This window comes from Neopsephotus bourkii, unplaced genomic scaffold, assembly GCF_033783945.1.
Source record: "Neopsephotus bourkii isolate Nb327-2 ecotype Australia unplaced genomic scaffold, CSIRO-AGI_Nbou_v1 NB_739, whole genome shotgun sequence".
Classification (NCBI taxonomy): Eukaryota; Metazoa; Chordata; class Aves; order Psittaciformes; family Psittacidae; genus Neopsephotus; species Neopsephotus bourkii.
This window is the reverse complement of record NW_026901237.1, coordinates 1,789,994-1,816,996: the sequence shown is the minus strand read 5'-3', so window position 1 is coordinate 1,816,996 and position 27,003 is coordinate 1,789,994. Positions and strand designations below refer to the sequence as shown.

Genomic DNA, 27,003 nt, shown 5'->3' with positions numbered 1-27,003 from the left:
AGTGGGTCAGGTGAAGCATTTTTAGCTGTTTTGTAATAATTTAATTATGCTTGGGCAATGTAAGAACTACCATATTTAAAAATGATGCTGGATTGTGGCTGAGCATTCATGCAGGGAAGAGATGGGATCTTTGTTGTGATGTGGAAGAAACATGCTTCCTTGAAGGAGCAATGTATCTTGAGATCAAGAGGTTGGTCGTTTTAAAAAACCCCAAGCTATTCCCCTTCCTGGAGAAAGGAAAGAAAAAAATCCCAATCAGAAACCTAAACCAAAACCTCTGAAAACAAAGAGGTTGCATTTTGATGATGTATAACTCATTCTCTAGTAGTAAATCTGCTGTTACAGTTTGTGTTCAAAACAACCATGCAAAACACAAACATATATTCCAAGTACTGTAAAACCATAAAAGTGCAGCATAAGGGGAGTATGAGACCCACTCATACAGCACTTTCCTCACCAGGAGACCAGAAAAAGAAAGTTTATTGGAATCCTTTGTAATAAAATCATGTGATTTCAAAACACAAAGGTCAGAAGTGACAGCAAACACTGGTACTTGCCAGCTCAGCAACTCTCAGTGCTTTCCTGTGCTGATGTTGTACAGTGTGGAAGGTCAAGAGATGGAAGAGGACTGTCTGTCAACCTGTTGTAAAAATTCCTTGTAGAGATGGAGAAATAATCACAAGGGGCAGGATAACAGAGCTGCAAGTTCTGTGTAGCGAGATAAATACACTTTATAAGCATGCTGTCTGTATTTTTGTTAGATTCTAGAACAGTTTGAAGTGTTGTCCTAAGTCAGGAGTATTGCAGTAGTCTTGAGATGATGCACATGTAAATCACACTTTTTTTACCAGTGCAAAAAGGTGTTGTTACCTTGCTGTACCTAATGGAGCCAGAATGAAATCACACTGAATACCAGGAAAAATCCAGGGGACTTCAGGGTTCAAAGGCAAATAGTGATATGGACAGGAATTTATTCCGTCCTTGATATTTGCCATTTATCAGCTGGTTAGTTTCTGCCAGCTGCTGTTTTTCAGCCCTTAATTGTGGATCAGACAGTTGCTTTTATTTCCTTTGTATATTGGAAGTGCAAGCAGAGAAAATGCTTGACTGGGTAATATAGAAACTAATGCTTCAGGGAAAATAATATTACTAAACATTAGTGCTATTAGGAAACTGAGAGGCAGTCGCTTTGTACTTATGCAACCTTTACAGCATACTAACAGTCTGTTGGCATGCTGTATCTGGAATTGTGATTTGCTACTCTATTTTTAGCACAGCTCTTTAAAGGATAAACTTCATTTGTGGCCCATGCCACATGTCTTCAAACCTGACCATTGCTTTGACACACTCATAAATAGTGGGCTTTGGTTTCTCTGTGTGTGAGAACACTTACTAGCAGACACAGTATCAAGCAAAATGCCTTGTGAGAACTTACTCACGTACTCTGGTGCTGATTTGGGTAAGCTGTCACTTTCCTAATAGTTTTGAACTGCAGTTTGGGCTGTCTGATGTGTTGAGGTGCAGTCTCAGCTCTTACTGGAAGAGGTGCACTTCGTGCTCCTTTTGTCTGGGTATGGTGGGAGTTTGCCTGGAAGAATGCTTTGCCCTGGAAATTGAATAATTTACAAGAAGTTGTGGCCATGCAAAATTACACCGAGCCTCTAATTTCCTTATAAATTTGTTAGCTTCAGAGTGCATGAACTCATCAAAATAGTTCAGAGATTCTGCATTGAAGTCTGCTTTTGCAGCAGCACATTGTGAAATCTGAGTTTCTTCAATAAGCAGACAATATTCCTCCACACACAGTGTTCAGCTTTTGACTTGAAGACTGCTACAGCAGAAACAGTGTAAAGATAGAACACTGCTTGACTACAGTCTTCACTGTAAAAGTTAAGGAGGCACACACAGGTCATAAACATTCCAGCTGAGAAACAGTCTATTTATAAAGAAACTTTAAACTTTCAAGAAAACGTTTGTCTTTGCATCGAATGAAACTAAGATTTCTTTTACTGGGAGGAGTTCAACATGAACTCACTCAGCCATATCTTTGGTACTCTCACCAAAAGAGTAGGGGAGGCATGACGATAAAGCTTGATACATGTTCTTCATCCCTTGCTTGAAGAGATGGCAAGGTCAAAGACAACTTAATTTGTCTGTGTTAGATCAGACTTTGCTAAGACAAGAGGCTGCACATTGTAGACTTTACTGTAATGGAAGATAATAAAAAAAATTAGATTTCCTCAATAAGTCAGCATCCATGCATTGTGGCAGAAGCTGCCTTCTACCCCCACAGCTTATCTGGACCGCTTCAAGTTGTCTTGATATGAAGTTATTTTCAAATGAAGGCTGCTGTCTCATGCTCTCCAAACAGTGAGTTGCTACACCTCTGAAAACTCAGGCTGCTGATGTAAGTACATCAATGACACTGTATCATGACAATTTGGAAATAATTGTGTAACTTTTGCATGCCTCCTCTTCCCGTGAAGCACATACAGTGGCACATAATGTGGCAGGGCACTGTGCTTAAAGACTTTTTATTTGGAACATCCAGGATTTCCTAAACCTGATCTTTTTATTGAAATCAAAGAGAGGGATCTCTGTGTACACTTGTGAGCCCTGGACTGAGCCCCAGTCATGGGGGGAAAGTAGGTTTCTCTAGAGCAAATGATGTCAGAGTAGAAGTGAACTTGAGGGTCAGGGTGGTCTAATAGCTATTAGCAGCAGAATATAAATATGCTGTGGTGCTTCAGGAGCAGGATGGAAGAGAGGGGCTTAACTTTCCAGGCAATACTGAGAAATGCACGGGGAGAGGAGGAGACCCACATGCTGCTGATAATTCATTTAGGAACTAGGAAAATATGGAATATGTACAGGAGAAGCTGTTCTTTCCCTGTTAAATCTACACAATCAAACATTCCCAAGTCTGAAAACTACATAGAAAGCCAAATCCTAGACAGCTAGTGTACTCTGAGAGTCATGTAACAACAACACAATTTTATCCTTTAAGTCTGATTTAATCCTTAATGCAATTACCATCTGTTTAAATTTGAGATACTTCGTGACACCATTACCTCAAATTCTTGTTTCGCCTCTTACTCTGAGGTTTCTTGCAGGGAAAACTGACTGCTGTTTTATTTACATTGCTTAACAAGATGTTATGCAAAGCAGATTTCTCTGTAGGAACACTGGTCTTATTCTCCTGTCTCTCTTAGACTTTGGAAATGGGCAGGGGCAGTGCTCACGAATGCTGGATTGGAGTTGGTTTGGTATTTCTTTAGGTCTATAAGTTCTGTTCAAATCTGAAACTTTTTGCTGTTCTTTCTATCAATAACAAAATCTGTGATCATATAATTGCTACTACAAGTAACCATACCCACATTACCGTAGTCACCCTACAGCTTCCCGTGCTGGAAATCAGTTACTGTAGTGCTGGTTACAGGTAGACCAGGAATAACCAACTCTTGAACTTTCCGTACTAGTCTAACTCAGCTCCTTTACTAGTATGGACTGTGCTGCAGTTTTTGTCTCACTTGCTGTTTTGCTTCCCTTCAAAGAACAAAGTTTACAGTCTAAACAATGTTCTAATAAAGCTTTTATGCATATCCCATGTGATCAGGCAGAAATACGGGATCATAAGAGGCTCCTGGCTGTTCCCATTTGCTGCTTCTGCTGTCAGAGAGGGACTAAAGCCCAGGGCGTGAGCTTCTCATACACCTGGCTGAAGGATTTATCTCTCATCTCTGTAGTGACCTCATCTTGAGAAGTTATGGGGCTGAGCTGTTCCCTTTCAATTGGCTGTGTGCTGTCTGGCCACCTCTTTCTTCCTTTCAGTGTCTGTTTGCAGATCCTGGGACTTTGCACCAGTGTAACTGAGCTTGCTTTTTAACAAAGCAGTTTCTGTTAATGCTAGGTTTTTTCCTCCCTTTCGACCTCATATGGAATTCTAAATTGAACTGTGTTTTGTGCTACAGCCTGAAGGTGCTTAATTACTCCTGGTGCAAAGCTAGAGGCTCTTATTTCAGAAGTGGCTGTACCCCAGGAATGTGCTTTGGCTGCGGGCAGCTTTTGCAGTGTGACCCCTGGCGCTGTAGAAATTAGGTGCTATGCTGGATAGTAGAAAAAGGATCTTTCAGTGGACCGTGTAGCAAGAGATGGGAGAACTTTTAAAATGGGGCACCAGCTCTGCTATGCAACCTACCAGGAATTTCATGCATGAAGATAGTAGAGAGCAATGTGAAGAGATGCTCTTCAGGCTTGTTGAAGGGGGGAGATCAGAGAAGATTGTTCCCATAAGCTCTTCGAGTCTTAGTTGTTCAGGAGGGTGACATTTACATGGTCAGAGAGTGTAACTTACCTTGCTACATTGAACTTGAAAGGATTAAAATAAAGGACCAGTATGGTTATAACTAGGTGGGGCTCTGAAGGGACAGCTCCAAAACATCTCTTGGTGGACTCAAGGCACCTTTGTCACTGTGCTTTGGTTGTCTAATGCCTTGTCTCAAGGGTTTGAAGAGGAATCCTGAACTTGTGGACTGTGCCAGACCCAGAAACAGTGACTGGACTCAACCATACCTGAGCGGGGAAACAGCTGGGGCTTAGCTTGAGTCTGATAAATGCTGTAACCTTGATTAACCATGAAGAAATAGCTCTACTGCTAACACATTTTCATGGTTTTGACCTTTAGGTTTTTGTTTAAAACTTGTGGTGTTTTTTACAAAGTAATTCATGTTGTGAGTTACCAAGAGTATAGTCTGAGTGGAGTTTCTGTTGGAATAATTTATTTGCTTCTTTCAGGGCAGTAATTACTTACTAAGTGTCAGCAGTCGTCTGGAATGTCTGGTTAATTATCAGCTCGCCTCGGTGAAAGTGCACGTAGTGAGAATACTTACCTGAAAATGTGAAAGTTGTTCTTCGTCCTCTCGTTTCAGGTACTGGCTCCATGTGTCACGTCTGAATTGTGTTGTACTCATTCTCTAAGTACCAGCTCAGACCATCTCCTTGATGCACACTCACTGCATCATGGCCAGTACTCAGGAGCGCCTGAGCTTGTCTTCCTCTCCAAACTCGATCAGCAAAGCTTTCTGTGAAGACAAAGACTTTAGTAGGTTACATGATGAACATGCACCTGCTGGAAACCACCCATCCCCCGAGCTCATAGAGGATGTGCGTGAGAAGGGCTTGCTGCAGGCAGACCTCATTGAAAACGTGAGCAGCCCGGTCACTGCAGCAGTGCTGACGAGCATCAGCGAGGACTCTAGGGACCAATTTGAGAACAGTGTGCTGCAGCTGCGAGAGCAGGATGAGTCTGAAACAGCCATTCCTCAGGGCAACAGGAACACTATGGATGGAGAGAGCAACAGTGGAGCGGATGATGTTAAAGTCCAGTTCAACAGATCAGGCAGTGGGAGCGGTGGGTTTCTTGAGGGACTTTTTGGTTGTCTGAGGCCTGTGTGGAACATCATAGGCAAGGCATACTCCACAGACTACAAACTGCAACAGCAAGGTAAGTAGGGAAGCAAGCCTTTATTGCTTTAGGGGGAATGTGTGACGGCGAGAAGAGCAGCCCATGGCTTTTCCTAAACTTTCCATGTGACCACTTTTTGTCTTGTGTAGCCCTAATATGGGTTTGCAAAGAGAAGTCCTGCACTGTACAGCCAAAGGGTATAATTTGTAGCAAAGAAAGCTTGTAATGAACTCAAAACCAATTGCCTGTTCTGAACCATGCCTTGGACCATTGTGACAAGGTCTGAATCTGAACTGAGTATTTGTGTGCGGATCAGAAATAATTGTGTTGAAGACAGGGATTGTGCCAGCTACTTCATATCTTCTTTTTTTTTCATGCCAGATGAAAAACATTGATGAAGGCATTTTTATTCCCATATGGATGTGTGAAGGCTATCTCCAGCTGATCACTGAATAGCAGTACTGTTTCTCTGTGGGCTTATTACATGAACTTTTGTTCAGGAGTAATTTTATTCTTTAAAATATTATTTGGTACTTATTATGCCAGAAATATGTCCTTTAACATTTATATATTTTTCACTTAGATGTATACATGTATAAGTGTAGTTTGGGAATAAGTGCTGTCCCAGTCAGTGGCATACATATATCTTTAGGGTTACTGAAAGCTAAAGAGCAGAGTATGCTTTACTTTGGTGTCTAATTTCTCCCCTAGCACAGGGGGGGAGGGAAGTGGCAGATGGGGAGAGAACAAGCTGTCATAAGAATTAAGGAGCCAAAATGGTTGAAGCTTATAAATGAGAGCAGCCTGGCCACCACTGTAATCCGTGGGGTAGAAGTCTCCTGTATTGCCGTGGTCATGACTCAGTATTAACCAAATAGTTTCCTGGATAGACGAATCTTAAGATATGTGGTTAGAAAACCCATCTGAGTGATTCATATCTAAGCCCCAGAGTAGGGGAGTAGTTCTTAATATGAAGGAACAGTTCCTGATATGAAGGAACAGAGCTGTAAAATGACGTTGGGGCTTTTTACAAGGGTCTGTAGGGACAGAACAAGGGGGAATGGCTTTAACTTGACATGGGATAGTGAGATTAGACCTTAGGCAGAAACTCTTCCCTATGAGGGTGCTGAGGCACTGGCACAGGTTGTCCAGAGGAGCTGTGGCTGCCCCATCCCTGGCAGTGTTTGAGGCCAGGTTGGATGGGGCTTGGAACAACCTGGTCTAGTGGAAGGTGTCCCTGCCTGTGGCAGGGGGTGGAACTGAATGATCTTTAAGGTGTCTGCCAGTCCAAACCATTTTATGATTCCATGTGCTCAGCAAGAGTTGACTTGATTTTAACATCCTTTGGCAAAGTTGGTTCTAAGTTTTGTCTGCATGTTGTAAACTCAGCACGTCATGCATGGTTGAGTCTATAAATAAAAAAAGTGACTGAAAACTCCTTGGGGAATTAGCACTTACTGGGGGGATTGCACAGTATGTGGAGTCAGATGTGGTGAGTTTTGGAAGAGACTGCATCTGGCTGGTGAGTCTCCCTTGTGAAGGAAAAGAAGCTTCAGAGCCTTTGGATAACATTCAAAGGAGGTGTGGTGTCAATATGCCTGTGTTATACTGCTTTGGTTTTGATGCTCATGGTTTTAAGTGAAACTAAAACTTTCCTTGGATAGTTTACAGATACAGTTACATTGACTGCTTCCAGCAGTTCTGTGACTGTTCCATTCAGGCACTATCTCACCTGGGCAGACTGTTCCCCGCTGTCTGATGTGGAGTGCTTGCCTCTGCCTGTGAGCTCAGGTGGGTAGCTTCAGGAAAGCTACCTGCAAGATGAAAAGCTTGTATTTCATGTATAATTGGGACAGCAGGTGCATGGGAGATCACAGTTTAATATGTGCTGAATGGCTCACAGGGGACACTTTCTTTTGTGTGAAAGTCACTAATAAAAAAGATTGACATGGTAACTAATGAAACTGAGCATCTGAGAGCATTGTTGTGTTTGGAGGATACACGCAGAGCTCCAGTTTGTACACACACAAGTATCTTGCTGTTCTCAGTGTCCTCACATGTTCAGAGCCATAGACTCATGGATGCTTTGAGTCTGCTGTCGGCATTGCAAGGTTTATGTTTGTGCAAGTGCTATGCACTTGGAGGAGACAGGCTGAGGAAATGTCTCTGGCTCTTTCAGCAGTAAATGGAGGCTTGTGGTAGCCTTTCATTCCCATGGGAATTTATTTACAGCTTTGGGCTGGTGCCACCGATCTGTGCAGGTGATTTTTTTTTTTTTCTTTTCATGAAACAAATACTGTGAGCCTTATCCAGGAGCAATCCTTTGTGTTGGGCTGAATCAGCAGCTGGGGTGAGAGACCAGTTTGGACCTGAAGCCATGGGGGACTTCACATTGCCTGCAGATGCTTCCTAGTAGTTTGTGCTGCTCACTGGCATCCCTGCTCACCTGCTTTGGATCTCCTGCAGGCCCAAACTTTAGGATGTGGTGGTTGTGAGGTTGTGGTGTGGTTGCAGGTAACAGAATATAAATAGGTTTCATGCCCTTTGCGGGTGTCTGATACTTGAGTCCATACTGCCCACAAAGGCTTGGCTTGTAAGTTGGTGAATGGGGTAAAGTAACAACTTTTTCAAGATTCCAAATTATGTTTGTGTTGAAATTAGTACTTGAGTTTGCTTCTCAGCACCTGAGGTGGTCATCAGGAGGAATGCATTTCTGTGCTTCCCTTGGGGACCCATACTGGGCAGAGCTTTGGCCAACTGGCATTTGCTGCAGGGTGGTCTGCTGGTTGACTAAGCAGTGCCAGTTGCTGCTGTTAAATGCTCTACCTGCTTGGTGAGTAGTTATTCCTGCAGGGAGTGTTTGCTTCTGTATTGTTCAGTGGCTATAGGTTGATTATCTGAGTTTTAAGTGTTTTGTGTTTGACCCATAAAATCACTCCTGATGATGTTTTCCAGTTGTTTGCCCTGATTTCTAAAGGCTGTTGGTGAGTGCTTTCAGGGAGATATACTTAGTTCTTTAATTTGTGTCTACCAGTTATTTAATTTGGGTTCTTGGGACTCTAGCACTTTATATTGACTTGTGTTTTCTACAGACTCGTTAGACTTCCAAGCTATTTCCTTTGGATTAAGAATCTGTCTTCAGGAGCTGCTTTCACCTTCCCTTTCACAAGTTATGTGTTTACCACCAGTGTGTGTGTTTTTGTGTCAACCTGGGCAGTGAGGTGCTTTACAAAGTGTGCTTGTGTTTGTCGGGGTTTTTGTAAACCGAAGATGCTTCTTGTCAAAATGCCAGTGCTGGTGAGCAGCCAGCACTGGCAAATGGCAAAATTTGCTTCAAGTAGATTTGCTCAGGCTGCTCCTGTGTTTCTTCCCCATGGGAAACAGATTCCCATCATTATACTCAAATGGCTCTTAATCACCTTAGAAACACTAGCTCTTGCGTAATTCCTGCTCCTATTACACTTTAATTTATTTAGGGGAGGTATCCCACAATTTTCTTTAGGCCCAGAAGAGTCTGGAATAAAAACTGTTCCATCCTGGCAGGAGACAACTTCATCTGTTGTATGCTGGTGGAAGAAGAGTGCTCTGTCAAAGTCTGTGCAATCTCAAAGGATATTTAGGCAAGTAATGGTAATGGTCTTTTTTGAACAAGGCTGCCAGTGCAGCCTGGTCTTGATTAGTGTGTCCAGTCACCCTGCTGATCATCTGAGGTGTTACTCTTCTGGACAGGCTCTTTGACTTAACTATGGTTAGTTATCATAGCCAGGCACCCATGTTCTTGCAGCTGGTTTATGCATGTCTGTTTCTGTTTTGAGCTGTTGTTGAGATGACAGAGATCTCAGTTTCTCACTGTACCTGCTGTATAGATGTACCACCACGGGGACAGCGGTAATTCACCATTCTTTGCTTCATGGTGGTGTGGGCTCTTCAGGACAGGTACAGGCAGTGGACAGAGCTTTAGACCTGCTGTCCGGGTGATGTGCATGGTCTCAACTTTCATCTGTATTTACCTGGTGATGTGTTGAGTCCTCCCTTTTCCAGGCTTGCCCACTGACCCTCTGCAGAGCTGATAAGACTAACTTTGTCTTACTGACCCTTGTCAGCCTGTTGGCCTTGAGAGTGGTCCCAGGCAGCCATAGGGAGCACATATGCATGGTAATTTACATATTTTAGTAGGTGGGTTTGGGTTGTAGTAGGAAGTGGTCTCAAACCCTGGTTTTCAACTGAACGCAGTCCAGTGCTTTTCTCCACCAGCATCACTTTCTTTAGGAACCTTTTCAGTGCCTGCTACGTTATTGGTCCCAAAGAAATCGATGATGCTGGCAGCCTTGTAATGTAGGAACATGCTCCTATTCAGTGGAGGTGTTTTAATTTTACTTTTGTCTTACCATTGCATTAGATGTTCCATATAGTTTGGCTCTTTGTTCTTAAAATTCCTCAAGATGTACCATGTTTCACTGGTTGTGGCTGCACTGAAACCTCTTCCCAGAATCGAGCCCCTGATGGATCAGGGTGTGAGAGGGATATGGGAAAGTATGTATCTTACTGAATAAACACAAGATGACAGATGGCTTTGCAGGAAGAAGTGCATGAACTTGCACTTACTTTGTTTACAGTCTTCCTCAGCCTTTTCCATTGCAGAGGTTAATAGGTAATATTAAGAGCCAATTAGGGCTCCTGGGTGACAGCGATATAGTTACCTATCACTGCTCCCATGCTTTGGGTGCTTTAGGGAAGTTGCCTGCCCTGTACAGGAAAGGCAGGCTTCTCACAGGTAAAGAAATGGCTATTTCAGTACAATGGGATAGTTTTAATGTTGCAAAAATAGTGGTCATCAACAAACACAGATCATCTGTATTTGCCGCCTTCTTTCAGAAGCAATGCCTTTGTGAATTAGATAGAAATACAGATCTTCTCAATTTGTTGATGGATTTCTTATTTTCTGTATTTAAAAAACTCTCTTTTAATGTCTAAATGTCTATAAAGAATTAAATACAAATTATAAGTGTTGTGTTAAAAAATTGTTTAAGCTGTTTGGTGAGGAAGAATGCTTAAATACGTGACTGTCCTTTGGTCCAGATAGTGGTCTCAGCATGCTTCCTGCATCAGTTTCTGTTAGGTTCTGGCTTCAGTACCAAAGGAAACATTTACTGGTACACAATATCACCTTCACAGTGTAATTATGGAAAACTGAGGATAGGGATTATCCGTGCCCAATCCATGGTTACTGGGGTTGGTTAGTTCTAATGCTTTTTCAGTTGAGAGCTGCATGCACTCTTAATATTGGTATATGATGTAAGGTTGCAAGTGGATGTATCAGTATGAGAAATAGATTTGTCTCTGTGAGGAAACATGTGCTGAGGACTGAACTTTGCCGTGCCAAGTTGAAGGAAATTTTTGCTGTAGATGAACAACATGTTTTTTTTTCTAGTTCAGTGAGCAGAGTGCTGGGGTCTGCCTCCAGATGGGAGCTTATGTCTTTCCCTGGCCATGCCTAGAGACCAGGCATTTGGCAGGAGACATCCAGCTAGTAGCTGACTGCTGCAGGAATGATCTGAGGGGAAGACATGAATTGGGATCAGTCCAGAGGCAGTGTGGTATATAACTTACCCTTCAGTGGTGACAGTAGCTAAAAGGGACACTTCTGCATCATCCCAGTTGCAGTCCTGGGAACACCCCAATGGCTTGGAAACTCTATGAAACAAGAAGACACATCTTTGTAGACATCTGAAATAGGGATCTGTACAGGTGGAACTTGCTTTTATTTCAGAAATCAGAGGGTTGCTTGTTGGTTTTGCTGCTAAATAATTTATTCTCTTAACTTAGGCATTTATTGAGTTACAGTAAATAAACTATTGCCTGCCTTTCATCTTGCTGTTTGGGGGATGTTAAGGTAATTTCAAGGTGACTCACAGCCAACAATGCTTTTTGTTCTGTACAGCTGTCTTGAAAGAGTTTATATAATGCTGCTGGACAACTCTGGCAGTATCCTCTGAAGAGGCATTTGGGTGCTAAGAGGAAAAATCACTTAAGATTTTTTTAGCCTATTTGGCACTGATATGCCCAATGTTGGTGTGGGAAAGGCCTGTTTCTGTGACTGGTGGTGGTGATTAATGTGCTTTGTGTTGGGTAACTTGATGGTTGCTGGTCTGTGGTTTATAACTGCTATCTCTGACTTATTTCCTATTTTTGCCCTATCTTGGGTGAGGGATGGACGACCCTCAATATTCTTTCTGTCAGCTGTGAATATTAAATGTGTCATCTCAACGGAGTCATGTGCTTCATAAGAGATACCATTCTTGTTCAGTTTTGGAGTAGTCCTCCCTAAATTGTTAATCCAGTGTCCCTGATACGTTAAATTGCTGCTTGCCAAGTGGAAGCAGCTCACCTGAGTGGTTAGCAGTGGTGGTGAGCTCAGTTGAAAAAGAAGATGGGAGAATGGGAAGGAGCAGGCTGGACATGACTGTGGTGGGGGAGAGGAGCTAGATGAAAGGGATGCTGGGGGTGAGTGTGTGTGGTGTGTTCCTCAGCTGTACCTCTAATGGGAGAAGATGCCATCTACTACCTGCAAAAAAGTCCACCTTTGAGATTTAGCAAGGGAGATGGTAGGTGCTGTCCTGGTGGGATCTTAAAGCAGAACACTTGTGTGGTCTTGATCTTTTATCCCCTTTTGCTTGCCTGTGCCTAGATACATGGGAGGTTCCATTTGAGGAGATCTCGGAGCTGCAGTGGCTGGGCAGTGGTGCACAGGGAGCTGTCTTCCTGGGCAAATTCCGGGCCGAGGAGGTGGCCATCAAGAAAGTGAGAGATCAGAATGAAACGGATATCAAGCACTTGCGGAAACTCAAACATCCTAACATCATTGCGTTCAAGTAGGTTGTGAAACTTGTTAGAAATACACCTTTATCACAGGAAGAGCTATTTGCTTATGTATCCTGCCCAAGGTTTTTAAAACCCAGGAACTAAGCTGTCTGTAGAAAAAAATGGGTGGTCGTCCTTCCTCTTAAGTTGTCACACATTTTGGTGAAAGCAAAGCTGTGGACACCATTCTCACCTAATAACTGCACTTTGCATGCAGTGAACCCTATAAATCTGCGTGGTGTGAAAGTTGAAGGAAACCCACCCCTGTCACAAATGATCTTTCTCCTGTCCAAAGCGTGCAGGAACATTCCCCTTCCTGTTCAGGAAGGACAGCTGTTAGCAGAGCCTTATCCAGGCAGACTAAATAGGCTACTCTCCTGCCCTTTGACTGACACCTTTGAGAGCTGCTCTGGGACTTTTACTGTACTTTTACTGTGGTCCTCACTAGCTGTGTATTTCCTTTGACAGGGGAGTTTGCACTCAAGCTCCATGCTACTGTATTATCATGGAGTACTGTGCACATGGACAGCTTTACGAAGTCCTGCGAGCAGGGCGGAAAGTCACCCCTCGGCTGCTTGTGGATTGGTCCACAGGGATCGCAAGTGGGATGAATTATCTGCACCTTCACAAAATCATCCATCGAGACCTCAAGTCACCAAAGTGAGACTCTAGCTACTTGAACATCCTCCAGTTGTGGTTGTCTTTTTTGTTTTCCTTGAGGAATAATTTAGTTTAGGTCAAAATCCCCATTACTTTTTTTCCTTTTTCAAAATGGGATATTCTGTTGTTTTCTGCTTTTTTATTTTTCCTTCTTATTTGTTCTTTTGTTATTTCCCTGTTTTTTTTCGAACACATCTTTCTCATTTCTCTGTTGCTGTCTGACTAAAGCTATCTGTCTGCTTATATTCTTATTCCCTAGATGTTTATCACTTCTTTAGCCTGTGACATGACTGTGACAATGTGTTAAGAGCATACTTTTAGATGCGTTAAAGTGCGGTTCAAAGGACAGCTCTACTGCAATTTTCAAATGTCCCCAGATACAGTGGCTCTTCAGTGACTTGTTAATTTGCAATTTTATCAAGATTGATTTTTGAGTAGTCGCATTTAGAAATGCGTTTGAGGCACAAAACACAACCACCCCGAAGAAAGTGAGTGTTTTCATCGGTGAAAATGCATCGTCTTTGTTCTTGTACTGCAGTTGTGAACAGGATGGCCTCATCAACTGTTTGTGTTGATGAAGAAGGGATTTTCTCCCAGTGTAAATGCTGATTACTCTTGGTTTTGTTTTTTCTTCCCTCTCCTCTCTCTAGTGTTTTAGTTACACACACAGATGCAGTAAAAATTTCAGATTTCGGTACATCTAAAGAACTCAGTGATAAAAGTACCAAAATGTCTTTTGCGGGAACTGTGGCTTGGATGGCCCCGGAGGTGATACGCAATGAGCCCGTCTCTGAAAAGGTGGATATCTGGTGAGTAGTATTAACATTTAAGTATCTTCACCTTCTGTTTCCTGGCCAAGGTTTTAAAAGCCACTTGGTTTCCTAGCACTTTACATATTCAGTGTTCTTTTCTCATCCTAAGCATGGGGACAGTTTGCTCTGTGGTAGATTATTCTTTTTTCTACTTCCCTAGTGCACTGAACTCTGTTATTGAACTATAATGGAATGAACTATAATGGCTATAATGGAAAGAGAAATAACATACATGTGTAAAAGCTGTGTGTTGACATCTGAAGGTACCTAGCGAGATGCAGTGCAAGACTATCTGTGTCTTGCAGTAAGCAAATGCAACAGCTCTTCCCTGCGTCATTATTCAGGCCAGAGCCTTCTTCCACTCCTGGTGCTTAGAAGCCACCTCAACTTCTGCAGCCAGATTGTTTTTCACTTGCTTTCTATCCTCTTTAGGGCCACACTTGAGTTGTAGGGGGGCCTCTACTCTGCTAGCTTGAAGGGTCCAACCAGCTTTCGCCTTCCTTATACTGGGCTCTCCTGTTGTATATACAGCCACAGGATTATAGTCCAGTCAGTCTAACCCCTAACACTGGGCCTGAGAGGGGTGAAACCAGGATATATCGTAAGAGTTTTTTGAATGCCTCTTTCTATCCCACGTGAAATGTTCTGTGTACAAGGGAACACAGGAAAGGTTCAGATCTCCATGCTATTAAACGTGCTTGAGAGAGGACTCAGCCTTCTCAGTTTTTGGGGTCCTCAAGGGAACTGCAACTATGTTTCTGCCTTATTTTTGCATGTTAAATGTCAGCACCCTGGGCAGATGCCCTTTCCCTGCTTGCCGGCCAAGATGAATTTTCTTTCTTGTGTTTTTTCAGCTTCAAATGCTGTCATCTCCCTCACGCAGCATGAAGCTGCAGGTCAAAGCCATGGGTGGTTCAGAGTGCAAGTGGAGTCACACAGCAGGCTGCTGCTGGTGTTGTAGCTCAGAGCTAGGTCATGACTTTAAGTCAAGATTTCCTGAAGGGACAGGGAAAGTCTTGTAATCTTCAGTATACAGATCTTCTTGTGCCCACAGTGTTTTGTGTGTTCGTTTTGTGTGGATGTAGCAGGCCTTAGCAGAGGCAGCTCTTCTAGGAGAAACTCTTGGGTAGTTTTGGAAAGAAAATAGACTTGACATTTGTCTTTTGAGGCTCCTTCCTTTGAATCACAGGCTCATGAGGAGGCATATTGCTGGATTTCCACTCTCATCTTTCTGTCCTTTAGAGTGGCTTAAGTTAAGGAATATTGTGTGGACCACCATGTACAATAAAAACCACCTGCTTGCTGTGTTGAAGATCTGGGCACTCCCTTCCTCCTTTCCTCAGTGACTTAGAGATGTTGCTTCTTGTTGCAAACCTGTAGGTTCTTTGGTGCAAGTTCTTGAGTTCGTTGCAGCCACAATTGCTCAAACTCCTCCTTGATATCCATTCCTTCTCCAATATGAGTAAAAGTGATGTTCATGAATGCTGACAACAAATGAGAACAGCTCCTGAGCTGCTTATAAATGTCTGCTCTCTTTCCTCTTTAACAGCATGCTAAAAGAAAATAAATCTATCATCTTACCAGGAGTCTTGAAAATCCTTTGTCTTAATCATACACAAATCCTTTGTCAGTTCTTAGTCATAACAAAGCTGAAACCAGATAGGGTGTCCTCGTAGTTTGTCCCATATGCTTTCCTGCAGCCCAGGGGAAAATGTTTTGAGGGAAAAAATGTTCAGATTTGCTTTTTGGTCCTTCTTCCCCCCAAGATTTGAAGCCAACAGGCTTTGGAAGTGCAGTGTTTTTCACATGAAGTTCTGTTTCCTGACTGGTTGTTCAAACCCAGGCAGTTCGTCTGTACTTACTAAAAGCAACTTGATATTAGTACAAGCCAGAAACTCACTTCTCACTTTTCACCTGGTGAAGCAAGCTTGGCAGGGCTGGTGTCCCACAGGTGGATGGGGCAGGCAGGTAAGGTGATACATCTGGGTTTGAAATTGAGAGGGCTGTACCTCAGCTTGCATTGCAGGTGGTTGTTTATGTACAGTAAGAGTGGTGTTGGTTCTCAGCAGCATTTTGATTACCTCTGTATTGACTGGTTTGAGATGTCTTTGGTGTTTTACTGAGTGAAGATTATAAATAAACCAAGTAGCTGTTTCCTGTTATAAATTTAGGTTTTGGTCCCTGTTGATCTAAGGAAGAGAAGCAGAGTGAGTTTCTTCACCTGGGCCTTTCAGTTCTTGTAATAGGAGACTCTTTTCCAGGAAGAGTCCTCTTAATTATTTTTTTTCCCTTTCAGCCTACCTTTCTTCAGCACAAAAGAAATACTGGATGAGACTGCATGCGCTTATGATACTGTCACTTAGGCATGTTGCATTTGCTTCTTAGTTTCTATGTTGTAGTTGTTGTAGCGCCGAGCCTCAAGCCTGCAAAACTCTTTACCTAGGGAGTATCTGTAACAGCAGAGGGAGCTTTTGTCTAGGGAAAACAAAGTTAAGTGTTTAAAAAAAACCCACAAAACCTTTGATGTGTTTTCTCTGTAAGACACTTATCAGTTAGAAATAACTGAGTAACTAGTAGAATAACAGAATAACTGTTCTTACCAATAAGAGCAGTCAAAAGTCTATCTGAGGAAAGCTGACTTTCCTTTTCATTTACCAGGAGTAAGCTTTATCTGTGCAGAAAATGTGCTTTCAGGTTCTTTAAAATCTCACAAATAGGGAAGGGTGGGTGAAAACCAGTGTGATTTGGTGTTCAGCCCAGGGCTGGGGCAGAGGAGGAAGAGTTACCTGGTAGGTGAAATAGGTACTCTTTGGTAAAAATTAGTATGTAAACACACTTGCACCTACTTGCCATTTCAGATCAAACAGTGGGGTTTTTTTTCAAGCTCCACGTGTTTCTGTTAAATTGAATTCACACAGAAGCTTTTATCCTGATTTATTTCTTCATCAGGTCGTTTGGGGTAGTTTTATGGGAGCTGCTTACAGGAGAGATACCCTACAAGGATGTGGACTCTTCAGCCATCATTTGGGGTGTGGGTAGCAACAGCCTGCATCTTCCAGTCCCTTCTACCTGCCCAGATGGCTTCAAAATCCTCATGAAGCAGACTTGGTAAGAGCCTGAACCCCACACTGCACAGACCCAAGGCTGGCTCCCTACTCTTGCCAGACTCCCAGTAAAACCAGTGAAACCGGAGTCAGGGTGTTGAGCCCAGAGCAGAGGGCTCTTGAATACTCTCACGCTTGTCATGAGAGCAGTAAGTTTTAACGTTTTGCTTCTGCATCCTTGTGGCAGCAGGCTTGGACTCCAGGAGGATGTTTGTTGGTTAGGGGAAGCAGGAAGCAACCTGTGTGGTTTGCTGGGCAGATGGGTAGGGGAGGGAGTGGGGGATGCTATTGAGACAGGCTAGTGAGGGGGAAGGAATTCAACAGGAGAGAAATGGGGCAGTAGAAGTTGATGGGAACCCCAGCAGGATGATGATTACTTCTGAGTTGGCTGACCAGTGTGAATCAGGATTCGGAGTCCAGAGAAGAGCTGATGGAGAGTCTGGAAGCACATGTCTTGTAAGGAGTGGCTGAGGGAACTGGGGATGTTTAGTCTGGAGAAAAGGAAGGGAACTTATCTCTTTCTACAGCTACCTGAAAAGAGGACGGAGAGAGGAGGTGGCTGGTCTCTTCTCTGAAGTAACAAGTGATAGGACAAGAGGAAATGGCCTCAAATTGGAGCAGGGGAGGGTTAGATTAGATATTAGGAAAAATTTCTTCACCAGAAGGGTGGTCAGACATTCAAACAGTCTGCCCAGGGCAGTGGTAGTCACAGTCCCTGGAAGTGTTCACAGACCGTGCAGATGAGGCCCTTAGTGACATGGTTCAGTGGTGCTCTTGCCAGTCCTGGAATAAAGGTTAGACTCGATGATCTTAAAGTTCTTTTCTACCCTAGTTAATTCTATGATACAAGGTCAGACAGCATGAAGGTCATCTTTAGTAGCCTTCACAGAGGTGGGTGCTTTGTTGTAGCAAAGTAGGTGATGAAAGGTAGTTCTGTGCAAAGAGAAAACTAGATAGAAGGAGAGTAGGGGTAAAATTTCTATAGATTGCCTCCAGGGTGAAAGGAAATGATTTTTCACTCTGAAACCCTTTATAAGTGACTGGGTTTTAAACTGGACAAAGAGAAGTTAAAGCTTTCTTTATGGAACTGGGATTTTACAGGGATAGACATGGGAAATGCTTTGTCCTTGTAATCGCATTTGACATGGAGTGTAAGGGGTCTTCAGCATTTTCCCACTCCATGAATTTTACCAGCCATCCTTTTGATGGCACAAAGGGCAGAACAGGTGAGAGCATTTATGGGTCTTTTCAGGTGGCTGCTTACCCCCCTGACCCTGAGCTGCAGCAGGTCATGCTGTCGCAGTATCTGTGCTGAGGCTGCTCTGCCTGGCTGTGCTTCTAGGCATGGCTGCAAAAGGCAGGCTCTCAACACCGAGTACATACACTTTTATCTCCACCTAGTGGGAGTAGGTGGTTTGTAGGGGAGAGGTGGCTGAAGAAGCTGTTTTTTGTCCTGGGCACGGAATCCATGCAACAAGTCTGGTGGGTTCAGTGCTGAAGCTCAAGTACTGGTGTCTTTTCTCAAAGATACAAATGCTTTTGTACTTGAATGTGATCTTAGATGTTTAGTGCATTACAATACTTGTAGGCTCAGGCATGTACTGTGTGGCAACACAGAGACATTGGTGTTTATAAACACCCTGTTTTGTTGAATGTAAATTATCATCTCTACTAGATTGAGTATTACCATTCTAAAATTTGGAAGTTACCATGATAGTGAACTTACACCTGTTTGGTCTTGACAAACAAGTTAGGAACAGTTTCAGTTTGTATCCTGTCTTTCACTTTGTAAACACATTTTCCTATTTTAGATGATTTTCATCTCTGTGTGTCTTCAGAATAGATCATCACAAACCAAAGATGGTTATAAAGCAACTCATATTCAGAAAAAGAGAAAGCCACAAAAGCTCCTTTGCTCTAATCTGTCAGCTACACAATACAGAGAACATGGTCTAGTGAGAAAGCCTTTCAGAATGGTAGGAGAAGCTAGCAGTGTTAACCTCACCTAATGCTTGGGTATTTGTTTTGGTTCAGGCAGAGCAAGCCCCGGAATCGTCCCTCTTTCCGGCAAACACTGATGCACCTGGATATTGCATCTGCTGATGTGCTGGCTACTCCTCAGGAAACCTACTTCAAATCACAGGTAACTGTAGAATGGCTGTAGCCCATAGTACAAGAGTTAGCTCCAATGATCTAATTTCGGAGGCTCCACTGAGTACAGCAGAAATCTGGATCCGTGATTTCAATTTGACTCCTAGGGAAAAGCAAACTGATGAGTATCTGAAAATCTTTCCCCCAAACTTTCACAAACTAAGCTGCTGACGTGAGTCAGAAACTCAGCATTGTCTCATTCACTTCTCCCTCAGACTGCTGACTTTAGATGTTCTGCTCCCAGCTGTTCTCCCAGTACTGTTGTATAGGAGACCGTGAGACTGCTGAGAGCGGAACCATTGCATTCATAGTGAAGATGAGCAGGCAGCCAGTGGGACAAAGAGCTGTTACAGGGCAGTGAAGGGATTCTGGGACTTTCAGAAAAGATCTAAAACTGTTCTCAAAGATTCCTCTGAGTCCCACCCAGTGTGCTGTTGTCTACTTCCAAGGAGGGAATGAGAATGAAACCTTGCCTCCAGTAGAGAGGATCTATATGGTGTTGGGGTTTATGTGAGGAAGCAGGTGTATTTATTCAACCTGCAAGCACCAGGGCTTTAAGGGGAAAACAGAGGTGGTATCACTCCAATGACAGTTGTTGTTATGAATATAGCTTTCCAAATCATAAGCCTTTAAGTTTACTTTAAATGGCAAAAGGGACAAAATGTTGTGTTAAGATGAAAAGAGCTTCAGGAATTCTTAAAAATATACATTTAAAAAAATGCAGTTATATTTTAAACTAATTGGAGCACAAATGAAAACACCATCAGAAAAAGCTAAACATGCTGCAATGTTGTTACCCAAATAATTGAATTACCAGAAACATGTTTTCAACCTAAACCTGTAATTTTCTGCAGACACAAAGAATGTTGCCTGAGAGTGTTTCTTTGGTGCAGCTAGGGATCCCAATACATTGTAAATACCTAAAGGTAAATTGCTTTCCTAGGCTGAATGGAGAGAAGAAGTGAAGAAACATTTTGAGAAAATTAAAAGTGAAGGAACTTGTATCCACCGGCTAGATGAAGAATTGATTCGTCGTCGAAGAGAAGAGCTGAGGTCTGTTGACAGACTTTTATGTTGACTGCTCACTTTTCCCACCCAGCCCTTCTCTTCTCCAGCTAAATGAGCCCAGCTCCCTCAGCTTCTCTTCACAGGGCATGTGCTCTAGCCCCCAAATGTTTTCATGCTCCTCTTTTACTGATGACCTCAAAACAGACTGCAGTATTCCTGATGGTATAAATTTGGGCAGCCTAAATTCCTTGTGATTCCAGAAACTGAAGTTCCCATGGATGTGCCCTAGGCCTTGAGCGCTGCTTGGCAGATGGGAATCTAGAGAGAGAGAGAGAGAGAGAGAGATCAAAACAGTAGAAACTCTCCCTGCTTTTGGGCAGTCTGAGCAGTTTGCTCCAGGCAAGATGGGCAAAGGGCTGTGTGTTTACCAGAGAATGTTTCTGCCTGAGTTTTAATGTATGTGTTGACAGCATTGAAGCCTGTACATCCATCTCAGTGGAAAATGCATCTTGCAGTGTGCTGTGAGCTTTCTCTGCCGTGATACTTTCTTTGGATTAGTTATTTCCAGAGAAGTGAGCACACTTCAATTTACCAGCCTACTGAAATTCATTTTGAACATTACACCAGCTTAACAATGAAAGCGGAATGTTTATTTAAGAAAGTGTTATCTTCTGTGATACACATTTGCAAACGTAGTTGTGACAGAGAAACATGAACCACTGAGTAGCAGTTCTATGTCCAATTTGTGAGTCTAAAGAAAACCTCATTTAGCAGTTTTATGTAGTTGTTGATGAGTGTTCCCTAGCCCTAGGGAGCTTTTGATAGTCGCATCTTTCAGCTGTGGGTCAAGATGTCTTCTGCAGCTATATAGTAGTTATAGGGTAATATTGCTTTTTGTGAAATACAAAGGGATGACTTTTTTCCCTGTTTCTTTAGAAGCTGATTTAGCCCCTTCTCTGTGCAAACAGGATGTTCAGGGCTTGGCCAAAGGATGCATGTGAGGCATTTGCAGCTTCTCTAGTGAGAAGTGTTGCCACTCTTTCAAGACTGAAATGCTTTCTAAATCTCACAATGATTCATTGCTGTATCAAGCTCTTAGTTACCATTCACTGTTATCTCTCTCTGAGTTTCAGTGCAATACAGCTGGCAAATTGGGCTTTTAAAAGGTTTTTCCCTAAAGCACCTATACTTATCCTCCTCTCTTGGTCCGTGAACTGTGGAATAACAACTTTTCTGTTTTTCAGACATGCATTAGATATCCGTGAACACTATGAGAGGAAACTGGAACGAGCCAATAACTTATACATGGAGCTCAGTGCTATTATGCTGCAGCTGGAGGTCCGTGAGAAGGAGCTCATAAAGTATGTATTTCTAGGCCTAACGGCATGCCATGCATGTGGCAATATGCATACAGGATCAAAAAAACAGTTCTTTACATCTAAACTGCTCAGTGGTACTTGTAGATTTAGTGTCCCCTGACAAGCTCACAGGGTAAGTAAAGAGCTGACAAGCAGAGAGAGGCCCCTTAAGAGGAGATTACTGCAGACCACTTAGTGCACATATCTTTACCCAGTGTTCACTGACTGGAGAAAGGCACCTTTCCCATATGATGCTGGTGTCCTTTGGCCCGTTTGTAAAGAAAAAAAGCAGTGTTGTTTCAAGACTGTGTGCTAGGGCCCTGTTCCAACTGCCTGATCTCTGCAGAGAGGATTTAGAAAAGGATTATACCCTTTCATGCTGCATGTTGTGTTGCACCCAGCCATAGCTGAGAAACAGGCACACAGTGTGCTTGCAGTGGAGCTGTGCTTCTGCCCTGCAGGAGCTGCACTTGGATAAGAGAGAACTGATCTGTTTTATGGGGTTTGGTTTTCTTCCCTGTGATTCAGGAGGGAACAAGCAGTGGAAAAGAAATATCCTGGGACTTACAAACGCCACCCAGTTAGACCAATAATCCACCCCAATACAGTGGAGAAGCTGATGAAGAGGAAAGGGGTCTCCCATAAACCAGGCAGCCAGACTAAACGGTAAGAGCAACCTAGCCCTGTGCCAGGAACCAGTGGTAGATCCCCACTGAGATAAGCAGGCAGCTTACTTGCCTTTGAGGCTGATGACAGCAAAGAACATGCCAAAGGGATGTTCACTCTTGGGCATGGTCTGATCCTCAGAACCACATCTGTTTAATTATCTGAAGGTAGAAGGAAAGAATTCTGCCGTCCCTTCTACCTGGGCAGCTTTCTGGAGCTGTTTGGCCCATATAATTTTTTCGCAGATGGTGTTGCTTTGACAGGAGGTGTTCAATGTATTGTCTTAAATTTCTAACTGTCCAAGCAGAGAAAAGTTTAGATCGTCCTTGACTTCAATAGTAATAAGAGGGGTGAGGAATTGTGGGAATAAGACAGTCCTCAGAGAGGATGGTTTCACTACTGAGGAATTAAATTAGGATTAGAGATTTGGGAATTCATGCTGTCCTTTTCAGCTGTGTCTCTTCTGCATGACTTTCAGTAAGAGATATTTATTTTTTTAAATGGGAGCTGTCTATCTTATTCTTCTTTATTTTCTGGGTTTCCAGAAGTTAGAAAGTCCTGATTAACAGTAAATAATTACTCTGAAATAATAGTCACACATGCTTCTGAAATGAGCAGGCTGGTAACCATCAGCAGGTTGGGACCCTACCATGCTGAGTGCATAGTAAGAGGCATGCCCTGCACCAAGGTCTTAGGAAGGAGCTATTTTGGGAGCAGAACATCAAAATAAGAGTGGAAAAAGGGAGAGTATGTGGCATATATTGGAAAAAGCACCAAGAAAAAAGTGTAGAGCATAAGCTGAACAGAAAGGACATTGAGTGGAGAGAAGTAAATTAAACTAAAATGCACAAGTCAAACAGCTGAATAAGAGGGTAGCCTGTAGATTTTAAAAAGGCTACAGCTGCCTCTTCATCCTGACTCCAAGCTGTTGTCATGTCTGAGTGTGGTTTAATGAGTAACTTCTGCTGACTCTCTCAGGCCAGATCTACTGAAGTCAGAGGGCATACCCAGCACAGAAGCAGCATCTAATGGCTCACCAGTCTCAGGAAGTCCCAAAATGTCCACGCTGAGTGGCAAAAGCCGCTACCGCAGTAAGCCACGTCACCGCCGAGGGAACAGCAAAGGCAGCTACAATGATTTTGCAGGGATCTTGAAAAACCAGCCAGTGCAAGACGATGCACCTCCTCCTCCACCTCATAATCCTTCTCATCACTCTGGCCTACCACAGCAACCTGGCCACAGCCATCCACATGGCCATCACTCACGGCTTCATGCCCACGGACAAGATATTGCCAATTGTGCAAACAACTTAAGGTACTTTGGCCCTGCAGCAGCGCTGCGGAGCCCTCTCAGTAACCACGCGCAAAGGCGGATGTCTGGTTCTAGCCCTGACCTCATCTCTGCTGCCATGGAAGCAGATTGCCGAAGGAACCTGGAGAGCAAAGAAAGCAAAGCTGATCATTGGGAGTGTTGCAAAACGGATCCATATAATTCCTGTCTAGAGTGCAGGGAAGAGGACAGTGGTCAGGTGCAGATGTCATCTGTTGAAACAGGGATGAGCCATTCTCAATCACCAACATCTGTTTCCCTGTATGAAAACGCTCAGTTCATTGAGAAGATGGATGAAGAGGGCTTTGACAGCTGTAAGTCAGCATCTGCCCTAGGTACTCCTCAGCACATTGCTTCCTCAGTGCTACCTTGCAAAGCAAGACCCATTCAGAAGGTAAGGACAAAATGTAGTGATTTAGAAAATCCAAATTTTGTTCCTCTTTTCCCTCTCCACCAAAAGGAGGTGTCTGGATATAGGATAGTAGCAAAGCCATGTTTCCCATGCACATAGCAGTAGAGTTACATGTACAACTTTATCTTAAAGAAATAATGCCTATCTGAACTTCACTTTGTGACCTGGACATGCATTTAATGTCAGAAGTACTGTAGGCATATTGGAGCATACTTCTAATAATGAGGGCTGTCAAATGGGGTTTTAATAGGACCTAGGTCTGTTACTTTAAATTTAGTGAGTTTTTGTTTGTAGCTCAGTCTACTGGATTTTTGTTGTTGCAGCTGTCTCAAAATGTTTTCAAGCCTTTCTCAAAACAAAGGAGGGGGTAACTGCATTGTTTTGGAGGTGTTAAATATCCTGTAACAGTTTCATTGAGAATCTGTAGCACTGCTGTGTCTTGGAGCAGGAATTCAACATTTGCCATCATCTCGGGGACATGCCTTTTGCTGCACCTGCCAGAAACTATCCCTTTGACTGAAAGTCATAGTTCTTGTGTGTTTATGAAGGTTTTGCAAGAGTTCGAGAAGATGTTACAGCACAGTTGTACAGAAACAGTTCATTCTTCCTGCTTCCATCCAGGTGATGAGAGAAGTAGGAACCAGTCTGAGTGAGTTCAAAGAGGAGGAAAACTGGGTCTGGGTGTAAAACTGAAGGAAAAGGAGGATGAGACCAAGAGTGTGGTTTGTGTCGTGATTGAAGGGAGGAGGACCTCGCATTACAATGGGATGGGAGAAATAAGAGTCTGATTCTGAATGAAGGGTTGGCAGGTTGGGTAGGCTAGGAGGAGGCCGCAAAAACTAAGAGTGCAGGAGGTGGATTTGGATGAGAAAAGGAGAATAAAGGGCTCCGATTGCTGAGGTAGAGAATGGAACAAAACTCAAGTTTTCCTAGATGGTGAAACACACCAGCAATGGCTTTATCATCCCCCATCCTGCTCCATGATGAGCTCATGCAGAAGGAAGTTGAAGTTGTAAAGCTGAGAGTGCTAGATAAACTCAGTAATTTATGTGGGTTTCAGAATGGTATTAACTACTTAATTTGCTTCTGTAAAAATCTGGAATGTTATGTACTCAGTACCTGCTGAAGTACGCCAGTGTATTTCAAAGCCAATCACTCCAAATTCAGAAATGGCAGCATGAAGACTGTGGATTTCCTGATGAGAAGCTGCCTGAGCCAATTTTCACTGATGTGCAGGTTATTTTCCTCTTGTTGCAGGCTGCTGGCACTGTGACTTTGTCCTGGAGGACCAAAGGGCAACCATGTAGTTGCATGTTTGTTCTTTCACCAAAATGATACCATTCCTGTCCTTGTTTTCTGCCAGAGTGGTGATGACTCTTCAGAAGAGGAAGAGGGTGAAGTAGACAGTGAAGTGGAGTTCCCTCGCAGACAAAGGTAAAAGGTGAATTCACTCTAATCAGTCTCTGTTGGGACAAAACTCAGGAGGAGAACTGTCGTAGCACCAGGACTGAAACTGTGAGAGGTGCTGATAAAAGAATAGAATCGTGTTCAGTGCGTCCCGTCCACACTCAGTTTTTCCCCCATGTTCGCTCACTGTTTTCAGCCTGTTCTGAGGTGGTATCTTCAGCACAGCCTTTCTTCTGCAAGCTTTTTATAGCACAATTGGATCCCACTTGATGACATTATTCAGCCTATAATAATAAGCTGCTACATCTGTTTCACCAGATTCAGGCTTCCTGAATGTTAGGACCCTTTGTAGGCTCTTTCAAATGTTTATTAACTGTTGCTGCAATGGAGCAGACTCCAGCACCTTTGTAGTTGGATTCAGGTAGGATTGAAGAGCTAGGTGACAACAAGGGAGATCAAATTTGATGGTGTTGCTTGTAAAATAAAACTTGAAGGGGCATTCTTACTGAAGCCTATGTAATAGTGGGCTTTACAGTCCTGTGCTCAGGAAATAGATCATGGAATTGGTGCCGTGGCTTTATGAAAGCAGCAGCTTGAAGTGCAGAAGTGATACAGTGGGCAAATAGGCTAAAGGTTGTTAGGAAGAAAGCAGAGCAGAAAATAAAATTGTGTCTGCTGTTGTATACATTCACAGCACATCTGCAGCTTGACTCCTGAATGCCAACTTCATTGCCCCAGCTCAAAGACCATGGTAAAACTTGAAAAGGTACTGAGAATGTCTGACAAGAATGGTTAGAGGTGGTTTCCATAGAAAAAAAGAGATTAGGTCCGTGAGAAATACTTGTCTAGCAGGAGGGGAGATGGTACTGGAGGTGCATGAAATTGTAATTTATGTGGAAAAAATGGACAAACGATACCTTTTGTGTTAGAGACACTTCGTGAAGCAAATGGGGGCTTAAAATGAAAAAAAAGAAAGGGCTTTTTCCATCCAAAATGCTTTCAGATGCGGAGCTCTTTGTCTAGGTATGTGGTGGAAATCAAAACATAAACAAGTGCTAAATTTATGGAGTATAGATCCATCAGTGGCTATTGGCACTGCAGGTTTGATCTTCAGCTCAGAAGTTGGATTTGCTGAGTGGTACAAACCAAGAAGATATGCCAGGAGAAAGCAGGCTCTGTCTGCACACCCTGTTTTCTCGTACTTTACCCAGATTATGTCTTCCTGCCTAGGGTCAAAGACAGCGTTGAACGAGAGGAGCTTGCTCACTCATACAGTCCTTGTGTGATAGTTGCTGCTTCTGTGATTTACTAGCTTGGAAGACAAATTGCCTTTCCTAAATTCAGTGTGATGACCTGTTGTGGGTCTCCTGGCATGATCAGCCAACTGATAATTTGGCTGATTATGATAATGATTGAACAGCTATTACTGTTCAGTCCTGGTATGAAGCAATTTCCACATTCAAGTAACTGAGGACTTTCATTTTGAGTGCACGTATCTAAATTCTAGCCTGGCTGTTGGGATCACTGTTTTTCCCAATTTGAAACCTAATAGAGTTTAGGTTTGTATATTAAAGTACAGCCTTGCTTTAGGACAAAGGACTGTTAAGGAAGACTATGCTCCAGAGCAGATCAGCTAATATGAACATGTAGCAGACAAGTCAGAATAGAAACAGCTGAATTTTAAAGATGCAGATATTGAATGACATCATTCAGTGGTAGGTTTCCATAGCTTCAAGATAAGAAAGGCAGCCCAGCACTTTGGAGAGCTCTT

At 43.1% G+C, this 27,003-nt stretch overlaps 1 protein-coding gene across 4 annotated transcripts in view; it reads left to right on the top strand.

The window, feature by feature from the left end:
* Nucleotides 1–27,003, top strand: part of MAP3K13 (mitogen-activated protein kinase kinase kinase 13) — an 80,364-nt gene that overhangs the window by 47,722 nt on the left and 5,639 nt on the right. For all 4 annotated transcript variants that reach the window (XM_061354458.1, XM_061354461.1, XM_061354460.1 and 1 more), the window contains 11 exons: nucleotides 4,929–5,503; nucleotides 12,153–12,336; nucleotides 12,794–12,985; nucleotides 13,636–13,794; nucleotides 16,747–16,905; nucleotides 18,936–19,044; nucleotides 19,996–20,105; nucleotides 21,305–21,421; nucleotides 21,947–22,084; nucleotides 23,063–23,807; nucleotides 25,189–25,259. In XM_061354458.1, coding sequence (XP_061210442.1) covers nucleotides 5,002–5,503; nucleotides 12,153–12,336; nucleotides 12,794–12,985; nucleotides 13,636–13,794; nucleotides 16,747–16,905; nucleotides 18,936–19,044; nucleotides 19,996–20,105; nucleotides 21,305–21,421; nucleotides 21,947–22,084; nucleotides 23,063–23,807; nucleotides 25,189–25,259 — 2,486 coding nt within the window. In that variant the 5' untranslated portion in view covers nucleotides 4,929–5,001. The remainder of the gene's footprint in view (nucleotides 1–4,928; nucleotides 5,504–12,152; nucleotides 12,337–12,793; nucleotides 12,986–13,635; nucleotides 13,795–16,746; nucleotides 16,906–18,935; nucleotides 19,045–19,995; nucleotides 20,106–21,304; nucleotides 21,422–21,946; nucleotides 22,085–23,062; nucleotides 23,808–25,188; nucleotides 25,260–27,003) is intronic.